Consider the following 14169-nt stretch of genomic DNA (forward strand, 5'->3'; position numbering starts at 1 on the left):
CTCTACTGGAGTATTGCAACAGATCTGTAACTGGTCTCCCGCTTTCTACTCTTGCTTCCTGTAAATTATTCTCCATATAATAACCAACATGATCCTTTTAAAATAAAATGTTATTGAACAGTGTAACCTACATATGGAAAGTACACCATAGATTCGTTTATCTGGTTTCTGAACTTACTAAAAGTGGAATCGTGTAGAAACTCATAGACACAGTAAAATGCTGATTACCAAGGGCTGAGGGTGGGGAAATGTCGGTCAAAGAATACAAACTCCCAGTTATAAGATGAATAAGTTCTGGGGATCTGGTGTACAGTATAATGATTGTAGTTCACCATATTATATATTTGAAAGGGGCTAAGAAAGTAGACTTTAAATGTTCCCATTATAACAATGACAAAATGGTAATTATGTGTGGTGAAGGATATGTTAACGAACATGATTTTGATAATCTGTTCACAATATATAAATGTATCAAATGATCACATTGTACATCTTAAACTTACAAAATGTTATTTGTCAATTATATCTCCTTAATGCTAGAAAAAAAAGATGAGCCACTTAAAGATGAAATTCATTCAACCAAGAAATAAGCCAAAATAAAGAATTCAACAAAATAAAAATTAATATAAAAGCATAGGTAGGATTCACTGAACTCTGTTAAACATGTGTGAATATTAGATAACTTTGAGAATCATGGATAGGTCATATTTATATAGAAAAATCCTCAAATTTAACGGTTCCTTTTGTAAAGTGAGCATAACTTTAATAAAAATCCTGTGAATGATGGTAAAAAAGAAAATCCCTGAGAAATTTAATCAGAAAAATCAAGGATAGCTCTCTAAATAAAAAGATGGCCAAGCAACCCCAGAAGTAAATTTAAAAAATAATAATAAATACTCATGTGTGATTTATTTTGGAATAAACTGATGGCTCAGTATTAGCAGCTGTCAAACTAAAAGAAGAAAACTGCCTTTGTTAAGAAAATACTGTACAACTCCTTTTTAAAAAATATATTTTTATTGATTTCAGAGAGGAAGGGAGAGGGAGAGAAAGAGAGAGAAACATTAATGATGAGAGAAAACCATTGATTGGCTGCCTCCTGCATGCCCCCTACTAGGGATTGAGCCTGAAACCCGGGCATGTGCCCTTGACTGGAATTGAACTAGGGACCCTTTAGTCTGCAGGCCAACGCTCTATCCACTGAGCCAAGCCAGCTAGGGCCCATACAATACTTTTTTAAAAAAAAGCTGAGCAAAATGAAAATATAAATATAAGAAACACAAATTACCAAAAACCACTCTCATATTACATGGTAAATTATATAGTTATTCACCTAATATCAGCAGTAAAATGAAGACACCTACAATCATTCATATAATGTCCTGTCTCAGTGAGATGGCATGATGTGTACTCTAACTCACGGTCGATAGGAGAATAGACTGTCACCATCTTTTGGAAAAATATTCTGTTAGTAACTATGGAAAATTTAAGTGCGCATACTTCTCAGAAATTTTCCTTAAAGATTATAAATGTAAATATACAAAAATTTATGTCGACCAGCATTTATAGGATCAGGGAAATTGGAACATCATTTCTAAAAGTGAAATTATTACATTCTTGCACATCCATTCAAAGAAATACTAAGCAACTGTGAAATGAATAGCTGGTATGCCAAAAACTAAAAGGGGTGTCTCTGACCTACTGGGCAATGGAAAAATGCAGAATGTGGAGTAATGTGTAATAAATGGATCCTTTGTCAGAATCTAAATTTAGTAAAAACTCCTTCTGGTTTGTATGTACTTGAATTTGAGAAACCCTGCTGTGTCTTAAAAAGTTCATACTCTATCCAGTACAGAATTGTGACAATGCAAGACAGAATTCTCTGTGTTTCAGAAGAAAAAAATAATAAAATGGCAGTACTGGCTTGGGAAGTGAGATGGAAATTGAAAATAAGAACATTTACAAGATGAAGCTCCACTTTCTTGCAAAACATCAAAAAGTTCAGATTGTTGCACTTTAGTGAACTATACTGTGTTTCTATTTTAGGTCACCATCTTCTCGATAGTTTCTACTGAAGGAAATAATTATGGATTTCTGGGGCTGTTAACCTGCACCATATTGATGCCGCCTTTCACACTGATTGGCTCTCTATTAATTATCTCAGAGGTAAGAATCTCACTCTTGTCCCTGGGTCATGAAATGTGTGGCCATTGAAGGCAGCCTTGCATATTGTAAAAATGTAGGTAGAGGTTTCAGTTGTATAAGGTTTGAGGTCTCTGTCTTCCGAAAGCCAATTCACTTACCACAAGCAAGAATCATGTTCTCATTCAATAGGAAAGCCTGCCTTGGTTTATGAAGGTCAAAGGCAACTCCACAGTGGTAGAACTTCATAGTTCTCATGATAACCCTCACTCGTAGGAACAAATGACCCAACTGAGAGGCCAACGAGATGCCCTTCTTATGGTATTTTGGACATATCAGGTTTAAGGCTCCTCACAGACATGCAATGGGAAATATCAAGTATCCGGTTAGATATATGAGTCTGATATTCAGTATGCAGGGTTTTGAGGATTTGGGGGACTTAAAGCTAAACACTTGAGATTCCTCAGCATGTAAGTTATATTTAAGGCCATGGAACTAGGTGATATAACCTACAGAGTAAGTATAAGTAGAATGAAAAACAGCCCATGGAATTGGCCTTGAGCTCCAAAATTTAAAGATTGGGAAGGGACTGTTGTGTGCCAGGATCTACTCTCAGAAACTCTGCTTAATGACATAAAGCACCCATATATAAGGATTTACATCAGCACCACTGAGTTTCTCCTAGCAGGGCAAATCCTGCTAACTCGCAGTGTTCAGTATAAAAGCATTGGCGCCTACAGCACAAGCACAAGGTAACAGGTCACCGAGTGACATGAGAAGAAAATGAGGACACGCTGCATAGTCAGAAATTGACTTTTACCTGGTGCATGAGCAAGAATTACATAGAAGGCTGACAAGGTCGTGTAATGGGCATTAAATTGTCTTAAGTGAGATGAGACTCATGCACAGGTGGAAGTTCATTTAAATACACCTTTTTCTCTCTTTACAGATTTCTCCTGACTTGATGGAATATTTAGGAGCTTCAGAGCAGTATCTAATTTATCTGGCATTGCTGATAGTAAGAAGACATTTCCATTTAAATGTTCTTGCATGAGGGGGATGCATTTGTATGCTTTGCACTAAATTAAAATTTTAATTTTAGTGCTTAAAAATTTGGCACTTTACACATTTGAACACACACACACACACACACCCCAACAGAGGCTTCAAATTCTCGACCACTAATTTTATAATGATCATCTGAGGCTGAGTATGAAGCCCAAACTCTCACTGGCATGAACAGAGTCAGTATCAGTGTACTCCTTCTATTTATGTCATGCTCTCTCTGGAGAGGAGTGAAGCCAATTCTGAGAGTTTCGTAGAATATTAAACACAATTTCTCAATCTTGTGAAAATGTTATCAAATCTACCTTTATATATGATCAAACTCCTTAAGTCACGTCTCATTGAAATTATTGTTTTTCATGGTGATGCTAATTTTGATTGTCTTTTCCCCCCTCATAGCCTTACCTTCAATCTTTCATTTTCCTTTTCATTCTACGGTGTCTGGAAATGAACTTTAGGAAGAAATCGATGAGAAAGGATCCTATATTCAGGTTGAGAGATTCATATTTTATTTTAATATTCCTTGTTAAAGACACTTTAATAGGCTTCAATTAATTGAGTAAAAAGTACTGTATAGGATTGTTTTTAAGGGACTGTGTAGTATACAAAATTATAATTCTTTTATTTTAATGAGCTTATAATCTAGCAAGAGAAGCTACACTAGCACACATAAGACACTGAAAAAATAAGGCAGACCATAATTTCACTAACATCCTAGAAGAAAGCCCTATACAAGAGGTAGCACTTAAAAATAATGGCTAAATATAGACAAGAAATTGGGTAAGGGTAGCCAATCCAGGAAGGAAGAGGAGTCTGAACAAAAGGACAAAAATTGGAATAAATGTCACCAGTCTACAGGTTCATGAAGGCTGCTGGAATGAACTTGAAGCCTTGTGTTGGAGGTTAATAGGAAATTAAAATTAAGCTAGATATTGGAGTTTCTTGGAATAGGGAACCATAGGGAAGGTTTTACAAATTATGCAATCAGAAACAGGTGTGTTTGGAAAACCTTGCCCAACTCAAAAAGTATGAATCAAACTCAAGTCTAATGTAGGCGGTAGAGCAGGAGAGTGACAAGATGACAATCATGGTTTAGGAAATCTACTGACTGCAGCAATTTGGGATGGCATGAGGGAAAGAGACAGGAATCAGCAGTAATCAGTGTGGATGATGAAGGAAAGGGTTAGCAGTTTACACAAAGTTCATTATTTCTGCTACAAGTTGTTCAACTGGAAACCTGCTCTGATTTTAGAATTTCACCAAGAAGCAGTAAGTTTTTTCCAAACCCAGAGGAACCGGAAGGGGAGGATGAAGATGTTCAGATGGAAAGAATGAGGACAGCGAATGCTGTGACTATCCCGGACTCTGATGAGGTGGAACTACTAGCAATACTCTTCATCATATACTACTGTCTGTCAGATAAAGTGGGCAACTATCTAATCTGAATTTGGGGGCTGGGGGACACACACACATTTTGAGGTTCTTTCATCCTTGCCCATAGTGCTCATTACTGGATTTCAGTAAATATGCAAAGCCAGCAGAGATCCAAGAACACATACAAGTTACTTTTTCAGTCATAGTTTTGGTGGGTAAGGCTAACAATTACAAAACCTAAAAAAGATTTTGGGAGCAAAGCAATTCAGAGGAGAGAGTTCACCTGAGGTGTATGTGTGTATGTGTGCGCATATGTGTGTGTGCCTATGAGTGTGTGTCTCAACAGACTTACTGGTTTGATGAAAGTCTCTGTTGCTATTTTTTGAGGAACAGCGAGCATGAATCAGATGATACAGTGCAAATGTCCTTTTGCAGATTGGGGGAGTTTGCTTTAAAACGGCAGTTTTGAGGAGAACTGGTTGGATTCACTATTTTGTATTAGGAAAGATTTGGCCAGAAGGAGGGAGTATGGGGCACTCACTCATCTCAAGGTGATAATGTTGTTATTTCTTTGTCTTTCCAGAAACCAGTTATCATCGCCAATTGCCTCCGGAAGGAGTATGTAGGCAAAAAGAACAACTGCTTTGCCAAGAAGAAGAAGAAGAAAGTTGCCACAAGAAATGTCTCTTTCTGTGTTAAAAAAGGTTGGAAGCAGTAGTTCTGCTAGCAGGGTGATCTTGACCTCTGAAGATGAGGTCTTTTGAAGGGAATAATGCCATCCAAATATGGGACCATCCACTGCTAAACATGATAGGCAGCCAACTCATCAGCAGTAGAATTCTGACCCAGCCTGCATCACAGCCTGTTACAGCCATTTGTTCTTTGCATAGAGGACATTAATGTCTGTTCTGCTGAAACAAACAAAAAAGAACAACATCCAAAAAGGACGCAGTGTTTATGTTAAGAAGGACACGACAGCTTTCTAAGTAGTAACATTAATTGCACGGCAGGGAATACTGCCCAGAAGGGAACTCACAGGCTGCGGTAGCTCATTCTTCATACCTAACAAAAGGCACATTTCGCGAAAGTGTCGGTGAAATGCAACAGGCACTGGAATCAAAATTTGATTCAATTCCATCTCAGCCTCTTATTGGCTGCATGACCTTGGGCAAGATATTGATCCTCTTTACACCTTCGTTTCCTCGCCCATAAAATGAAGGGACATAAGAACACTCGAGTTTGTGTGTGGTTGCGGGATAAGTGAAATAATGTACATAGCACATTTGACATAAAGCTTGACACATAGTGAGAACCCTCACATCATATGTGCTTTTATTTTTATCATTGTTGGCGGTTATAATTCTGAGCTTACCTTTTTTTTCAGGTGAAGTTATCGGTTTGTTAGGACACAATGGAGCTGGTAAAACCACAACCATTCAGATGATAACTGGAGACTCCAAACCAACCGCAGGAGAGGTCAGTGACACACACAGAAGGGTGCTCATGAACGCTGCCTCGCTGAGATGTTTTACGATACATGTTGATGACAATCTTTAAACGCACAGGCGATCTTTTCCTACTAATCAATGCGATTTATGCATTGAATGAAGAGGATAAATTAATACAAGTTTCTCTCCTTAATTTGTAAAAGTAGTTAGGTGTTGACTAGAGCTGCATGTTATCTATCCTATGCCTTTTATCGAATGAATAAATAGAAACATTAAAAGGAGAGATTTTGGAAAGGAAAGCTAAACATTGGCTTTACTGGAGGCCAGAGATCTTTGTTTTGTGGATTGATGCATCCTGAGAACTTGTTAAATTGAATTGCCAAGATCCAGTATTCATTCAGAAAACAGAGATCATACGTTAGAGGGAAATTGAGTAACTGTCTAAATTCCATAGCAAACATTAGAGAATGGCACTTGGCTGTACGTCCATCCTAAGTCGGGTGAAATGACGGACAGAGGTACAAAGTCAAACAATGGACAAATGAATAAGCAAAATTGAGTTCAAGCACCATGATGGGCTCAGTAATAAAGCCTAGACTAGAATGGAGGGATAGAACGGTATGGAATGTCTGCCTTTTGATGTATTGAGTTTCTGTCATCTTTTCTCCAGAGCTAAGTGATTACTTAGGGACTTGTATACTCTTGGCAGCCATGTGTGTAAGAGGACACCATTGCAGTATGCTCACATGCGCGCACGCGCACACAAACACACACACACATCATACCACACCACAATTTTGGTCAGAAGGTGAGAATGAACTTTTTGTGTAGGTGATTTTGAAAAGGAACAGCAGAGGGGACGCCCTCAAGTTCCTGGGGTACTGCCCTCAGGAGAACGCACTGTGGCCCAACCTGACAGTGAGGGAGCACCTGGACGTGTTCGCAGCTGTGAAAGGGCTGAGGAAAGCGGACGCCGCAGTCGCCATCACACGGTACCTGGGGGAGACACACCTGTCTTCTACTAGAGCGATGTCATAGATTCACAAAAAACTAAGGAAGGACCATTCTAACTGATGACTCCATACTTACTGGTATGGGAGATGACTTGTTCACTCAGACCCCAGTTCAGCATTATGTTCTTTCATTTTAAGCCTGGAGAGGAAAAGTCTAGTGATTATTCTTAATACAAAAATCAGTCATTAAAAATGTGAGTTTAAAAACCATGAAAGGGCCCTGGCTGGTGTGGCTCAGTTGGTTGGAGCATAGTCTCATTCACTGAAGGGTTGTGGCTCCATTCCCGTCAGGGCACTTATCCGGGTTGGGGGTTCAATCCCCTGCATGCAGGAGGCAACTGATATATGTTTCTTTCTCTCCCATTCCCTCCCTCCCTCCCTCCCTCCCTCCCTCCCTCCCTCCCTCCCTCCCTCTCTCCCTTATTCCTCTTCCTCTCAATAAAGTAAAATAAAAAATGGAAGGTTCATGAAGTAACCAAGATAATTTAAATTTTTTTTAAATTTTACTTTTCCATTACAGTTGACCTTCAATATTATTTTGTATTAGTTTCAGTATACAGATTAATGGTTAGACAGTCAAATATAGTTTCAATTTTATGATCACTCTGAATAGTGCTGTTAAACATCCTGCACTGTAGTCTTCTGATTCACCCCATCTCCCACGTGCCTTCCGGTTGTGCGCTGGTAATGTGGGTTGACTCCTGTTTGCTTCAGGTTGGTGGAGGCACTCAAGATGCAGGAGGAGCTGAAGCGCCCCGTGAAGGCCTTATCAGAGGGAATCAAGAGAAAGGTAGGGACGGGGCTGGGGTTACACCAGGAGGCCCACTGATCCCAGATCCACACCAGATGTGCCCTTCCTCTCCTTCCAGCTGTGCTTCGCGCTGAGCATCCTGGGAAACCCGTCGGTGGTGCTGCTGGATGAGCCATCCTCAGGCATGGATCCTGCGGGGCAGCAGCAGATGTGGTGAGAGGATGTTCTGGGTAACCAAAGTGAAAGTGTTTTACTTAGCAAATGAAAGACCTCAATATTATCAGGAAAAGCAATAGAATGGGGGGCGGAGGGGAATCTGATAGCCCACTTCAGCCAATTTTTATGAAGGAGAAAAAGATATTCTAATAAATTAATACTCAAGAATTTCATTCTCATCATAGGTGGTCTGGGTATGCATGGCCTGATGTAATGAGTTTCTGTCATCCTTTCTCCAGAGCTAAGTGATTACTTAGGGACTTGTATACTCTTGGCAGCCATGTGTGTAGATTGATCAATCAGATCAATCTACATTAAGTTTTTCTGTGACATCTCCAGATACATAATTCTATTGGAACAAAATAATTCTTTAATTATTTTAGGATATATTTTGAAATCTGTCATTTTGCACTTTGGGGTATATGTCATTATTATCATGTTTTTAAATACATTCTCTCCTTTTTTCCTACTGTCTTCTCATAAAAATTCTTGAAATTTAGCATTTTTCTTACCCAATGTCATTCTCTCCATTATTCAGCCCAAGCCATGCACTGAATTATTCACTCTAACCAGTGGTTTGTTTATTCCCATACCTGTTACCCCTGCAAAAAAAAAAAAAACAAACAAAAATAAAACCCCTTTCTTTGTCTAATCTGAATTCACTGTTTATTTCGTATGTGCCCATAGAAACTTCTTTAAATTTTTCTTTTCATATTATCTTGGCGTTCCCCCTAGTCAACATTTCCCTTGCTCTAACTTTAGGCAGGCCATCCGGGGCACCTTTAGAGACACGGAGAGGGGCGCCCTCCTGACCACCCATTACATGGCAGAGGCGGAGGCTGTGTGTGACCGTGTGGCCATCATGGTGTCCGGGAAGCTGAGGTGAGTGCCCACGTGAGGTCCCCAGTCATGCCCTGCACAAAGGACATGTCCCTGCACAAGGCATCACTGTGAGGAGCATGAGAGGCTGGCTGCTCTGGCTCTCCCTGGCCCTGCCCTGGCCTCCAGAAGCCAAAAATCACCAGCAGTAGATTTCTCTCTCCCTTTTCTTGATTGACTTCATCCTCTTCCTCCTCCCTCCAGATGTATTGGTTCCATCCAGCACCTGAAGAGCAAATTTGGCAAGGATTACCTGCTGGAGATGAAGGTGAAGACCCTCGCCCACGTGGAGCCCCTCCACAGTGAAATCCTGAGGCTTTTCCCCCAGGCTGCTCGGCAGGAAAGGTAAACCAGGCTCTGGTCTGTTTCACCTCGGTCTCGGTGTTATTTTCTATCTTCTCATTCTTTTTCTTATTCTTTTTTTTTTTTTAACTTTATGGTCATTGTGAAAAATTCCTAGAGAAAGTCCCAAACCCAAGGGCAACTACAGGAGGGAAACAAGAGAACAAAGTGCTCATTTGGAAACTGATTCTGTAAGGGAAGGTGCCAGGTACTAACAGGTACACGTACCTAGTTCATTAGTTCATTTCAGTTGTCCTTTTAGAGGGTGAAGCCATCCCCATTCAAGGAGACCTGCTGTATAACACCCAGTGCCAGGCAGCAGTCAACCTCACTGAATGGTGTCTCTTAGCGTTTTTATTATCAGGAACATTATCAAGTAACTAGAGGCCCAATGCATGAAGATTCATGCAAGAATGGGCCTTCCTTCCCCTGGCTGCCAGCACCGCCTTCGCTCTGGCCAGAGCCACCTTTCTGCCTTCCCACTTTGCCCAGAGGCCCAGAGCAGCTGGGGTGGTGCAGAATGCCTGCGTCATTGCCATGGCAACTCCAAAGCATCCCACCCGGCTCCCGGCCCCTCAGCACCTGTGTATGCAAATTAACCCACCATCTTTGTTGGGTTAATTTGCATACCCACTCCTGATTGGCTGGTGAGTGTCGCAAAGGTACGGTCAATTAGCATGTTACTCTTTTATTAGTGTAGATTAGTGTAGATGAATGGCGCTGGAGGCTCAGGTAGGTTAGACAATGCCAAATAACTTGTGGTGGGGCCAGGAGGTGAGCCCAGTCTTTTTTAGTTAAATAGTATTCTCTCTAGGAGAGAAGAAGGATGATAAGTAATCGGCTTCTGTCCTTCCAGAGAGGTACACATGGTCAGATTCCTGCCCTTTGTCTCCAGTTCCTGCCTAGAGTAAAAGGGGCCTCTTCTTAAGAGCCTGGAAATGGTTCTGCTTTAGTACATTGACTTCCTGTTGTTTGAAGAACATTCACACTGTGGCAGTTTTTAGTGCTATACAGATGTGTACCTGCAAACAAGTTATTGGTGCCATTGTTGCTCCTTTTCATTTACTTTTTACCTATGTCATGGTTTTATTTTTTACATTACCGTTTACATTCAGTATTATTTTGTATGAGTTTCAGGTATACAGCATAGTGGTTAGACAGGCATATACTCTACTAAGTGATCCCCCTGATATTTCCAGTATCCACCTGGCACTGTACATAGTTATTGCAATATTATTGATTATCTTTCCTATGCTGTACTTTACATCCCCGGGACTATTTTGTAACTGCCCATTTGTGGTTTTTCATCTTTTCACCTTTTCCATCCAGCCTCCCACCCCCCTAAACCTGGCAACTGGAAAAATGTTCTCTGTATCTATGAGTCTGTTTCAGTTTTCTTTCTTTGGTTGGTTGGTTCTTTAGAGAAATGCACATCAAAGCCACAGTGAGATACCACTTCACTCCTGTCAGACTGTTGCTCCTTTTTGGATGTTCACTCGTCAGGGGGTATGCTCTTAAAGCCCGGAGTTCAGCCTCACTTTTTTCCTTCCAGGTACTCCTCCCTGATGGTCTATAAGTTGCCTGTTGAGGATGTGAGACCTTTATCGCAGGCTTTCTTCAAATTAGAGATCGGTAAGAGCAACTATTTAGAGGTAAGACCCTGGGAAACAGCCCTAACTGGTTTGGCTCAGTGGATAGAGCATAGGACTGAAGGGTCCCAGGTTTGATTCCAGTCAAGAGCACATGCCCAGGTTGTGGGCTCGATCCCCCGGAGGGGGCGTTCAGGAGCCAATCAATGATTCTCTCTCATTGATGTTTCTGTCTCTCTCCCTCCCTCTCCCTTTCTATCTGAAATCAATAAAAAATATATATTTTTTTAAAAAGACTCTGGGAAGCCAAAACCGGTTTGGCTCAGTGGATAGAGCGTCGGCCTGCGGACTGAAGGGTCCCAGGTTCGATTCCGGTCAAGGGCACGTACCTTGGTTGCGGGCACATCCCCAGTAGGAGGTGTGCAGGAGGCAGCTGATCGATGTTTCTCTCTCATCGATGTTTCTAACTCTCTATCCCTCTCCCTTCCTCTCTGTAAAATATCAATAAAATATATTTTTAAAAAAAAAGACTCTGGGAAACAGACACATTCAAAGCTGAACACCTTCCCTACCTGAGTTGTCTTTTTTTTTTTTTTTTTTGCCTGTCATCAGTTATTAGAACCCTCAGGCATCCTAGGTCTTTAAAGATCCTTCCCCTTGAATTAAGCTTAGGATGGCCCCAGACAAGATTTCTTTTCACCTTCTGATTCTGCTGGTCCCTTCACTCTGTGGTCTATGGGTCCATTTACCGCACAGACCATTTTGGCCTTTTGACCAATTTTGCAGCATTCTTGTCTGAAGGATTCCCATAATGGGGTCTGATCAATAGGAAGGATTTTATAATTAACTAGAGGCCCAGTGCATGAAATTCATGTGGGGGGGGGGTCCTTAAGCCCAGCCTGCACCCTCTCCAATCCGGGACCCCTCGAGGGATGTCCGACTGCCAGTTGGGCCAAAAGTGGCAGTTGGACATGTCTCTTGCAATCCAGGACTGCTGGCTCCTAACCGCTCACCTGCCTGCCTGACTGATTGCCCCTAACCACTCTGCCTGCCTGTCTGATCACCCCTAACTGCCATGCCTGCCTGCCTTATTGCCCCTACTGCCTCTGCCTCGGCCCCCACCACTGTAGCTTTGTCTGGAAGGAGGACCGCATGACCGGAAGATGTCCAGTCGACCCGGTCTAATTAGGATATTACCCTTTTATTAGTATAGATTAGAAGCAAGGAGAGAGATGTTTCAGGAAAGCTGCCTCCCTGGAATACAATGGAGCTTTTTCTTAAGAGCCTTCCTGTGTTTCTGCTTTCAAAAATGTCCCCTCCCTCCTCAAATGCCTTCTGATGTGCTTAGTTTGTTGAAATGGAAGTCCTGACTTAGGGGGTAAAACAATTTCTTATTAGTTTCCTATCCTGTTATGTGAAGATTACACAAAGTACAAGATACTGAAATGTCCTAAGCTAGTGTTTTTCTCTCCAAATGTTAAGTGAGCCATAGTTACATTCTCAGCAGCAATGCACGTATTGAAATTATGGAGCAAGGCCAAGTAGCATGGATGCAAAAGGCATGCCCCATGATTATTTCTTTACCTTGCCACATAGACTCATTTTTCCATATAATCAGATCGCTTTGGGCTAATGCAAGTCCCAGCGAAACTAGAGCCTCCCAGGTCCCCTTCTTCCTTCAGATTTGAAGACTTGAAGCTAGGGTGGTGGGATGGTCAGTTTTGTCTCTCTTCTTACACTATTCATCTCTACTCATAGGCTGATGGTTTAGGCCTTCCTAGGTCAAGTATAAGAGGAGGAGAGAAGAGATAATATGGAAGCAAAGCTTGATTTGATCTTTAGAGCTGTCCTATGACAGCAGGGCCTGACACCCTTTCTCTTGTGGGGTGCTTTTGTGGGTTCCTTGATGAGACCCTCTCCCCTCCCATCTTTAGCCTCTGAACACAGCTTCCCAGGGTAAGTGACACCTCCTCCTCTTTGCCTCTTGGAACTTTTTATGCATGACTTTGGTACAACTTTCAGGATCCAAAATATATGACTTCCTAATGCCCATCCATCCATCCTTGTGCAGTTAAACAGAGCTTCGACCTGGAGGAATACAGCCTGTCACAGTCCACCCTGGAGCAGGTGGGTCCACTTTAGAGATTTCTGTATCACCCATGGAATATAAAGGTGCAATATATGCATACCCTTTGCATGCACTTGGAGCTCCAGGAGGCAGTGTGACACCCTCTCTGTGTCCTTTCCTCCATGGCAGGTCTTCCTGGAGCTCTCCAAGGAGCAGGAGCTGGAGGATTTTGATGAGGAAGTTGATCTCTCTGTGAGGTGGAAGCTTCTCCAGCAGGAAGAGCCCTAAAACCCCAAATACCCTGTGTTGCCCTTTAGGCCTGTGACTCTTTTTCAGTTAATATTTTATAGCATTATGATACCTTATCTCAGACATGGACAGGGTACTTTTAAAACGAATGTCATGATTTTTTCTCAATAATATCACTTACGGTGGGACTAAAGAAGCCAGGCCATGTGGCCTCTGGACCAGCAGCCAAATTCCATATTTCATGCAGTAGCAAACACAAAGAATCCATTTATTACAGAATTGTTTATGTTTATGAGGATGATGCAGGGATTGCTTAATTTTTTTTCTCTGAACTTTAAAATATGGGATATTTTCTTATCTTTTTTATTACAAGAGAAAGTAACACGATGCTGATTATGGGGGAAAGGGAGTCAGTTGATTACATGGCAGCATAGTCTTTGCTTTTTGTAATTCTATTTTTTTTTTTTACTTAATTCACTGATTTTCCTTTCCAGGCATTTTTAGGATTTTAGATTTTAGAGTCTGTGTTTTGCCTATTGTAACTATTAAGGAAATTTGAAACCCGTTAAGATAAATAATTGCAGTAAGACAAGTTGATGAAAAAATACATACGTTTACATACAATTTTGAAACATATTTCTGATTTTATGTTGTCTTATGATGCCAGAGTCTACCCTGATGCAAAGCACTAGAACTTCCTAGATCTTAATTTCCCATGTCTGTATATCTTGTGATTTATTCAACTGGTAATTCTATAAACACCTTAAAATCAACACAGTATACTTATACACTCATACTAAGATGAGTTTTTATTGTTGTTTTTGCTACTTTCATTGTTGCATAAGTCACTGAGTTTATGGTAATTTGTTATGCAGCAATTAAAGTCTAATGCAGGTATATAAATAAAGTCATATTTAGAGAAGTTGACCTTCCCAAAGTCATAGGTCACAGGACCCTGAATTCAAGCCCAAGACTCTGTGTGGTGGCACCTACTTTAAGATTTCAACAAGCAGTTATTAAACACCTGATTGAG

General features: G+C 41.0%; 1 protein-coding gene across 1 annotated transcript in view; it reads left to right on the forward strand.

Moving 5' to 3' along the window:
• LOC308254732 (ATP-binding cassette sub-family A member 9-like) overlaps positions 1 to 13764 on the forward strand; it is a 108472-nt gene extending 94708 nt beyond the window's left edge. The window contains exons 64-77 of the mRNA XM_080681127.1: positions 2047 to 2166; positions 3092 to 3160; positions 3607 to 3698; positions 4460 to 4580; positions 5165 to 5285; positions 5966 to 6057; positions 6861 to 7021; positions 7757 to 7832; positions 7912 to 8006; positions 8772 to 8891; positions 9093 to 9233; positions 10783 to 10862; positions 12891 to 12946; positions 13077 to 13764. Of these exons, the coding sequence (XP_080537253.1) occupies positions 2047 to 2166; positions 3092 to 3160; positions 3607 to 3698; positions 4460 to 4580; positions 5165 to 5285; positions 5966 to 6057; positions 6861 to 7021; positions 7757 to 7832; positions 7912 to 8006; positions 8772 to 8891; positions 9093 to 9233; positions 10783 to 10862; positions 12891 to 12946; positions 13077 to 13175 (1443 nt within the window). The 3' untranslated portion in view covers positions 13176 to 13764. The remainder of the gene's footprint in view (positions 1 to 2046; positions 2167 to 3091; positions 3161 to 3606; positions 3699 to 4459; positions 4581 to 5164; positions 5286 to 5965; positions 6058 to 6860; positions 7022 to 7756; positions 7833 to 7911; positions 8007 to 8771; positions 8892 to 9092; positions 9234 to 10782; positions 10863 to 12890; positions 12947 to 13076) is intronic.
• Positions 13765 to 14169: the final 405 nt, after the last annotated feature.

Source organism: Plecotus auritus (genome assembly GCF_963455305.1).
Source record: "Plecotus auritus genome assembly, chromosome: 7".
Lineage (NCBI taxonomy): Eukaryota > Metazoa > Chordata > Mammalia > Chiroptera > Vespertilionidae > Plecotus > Plecotus auritus.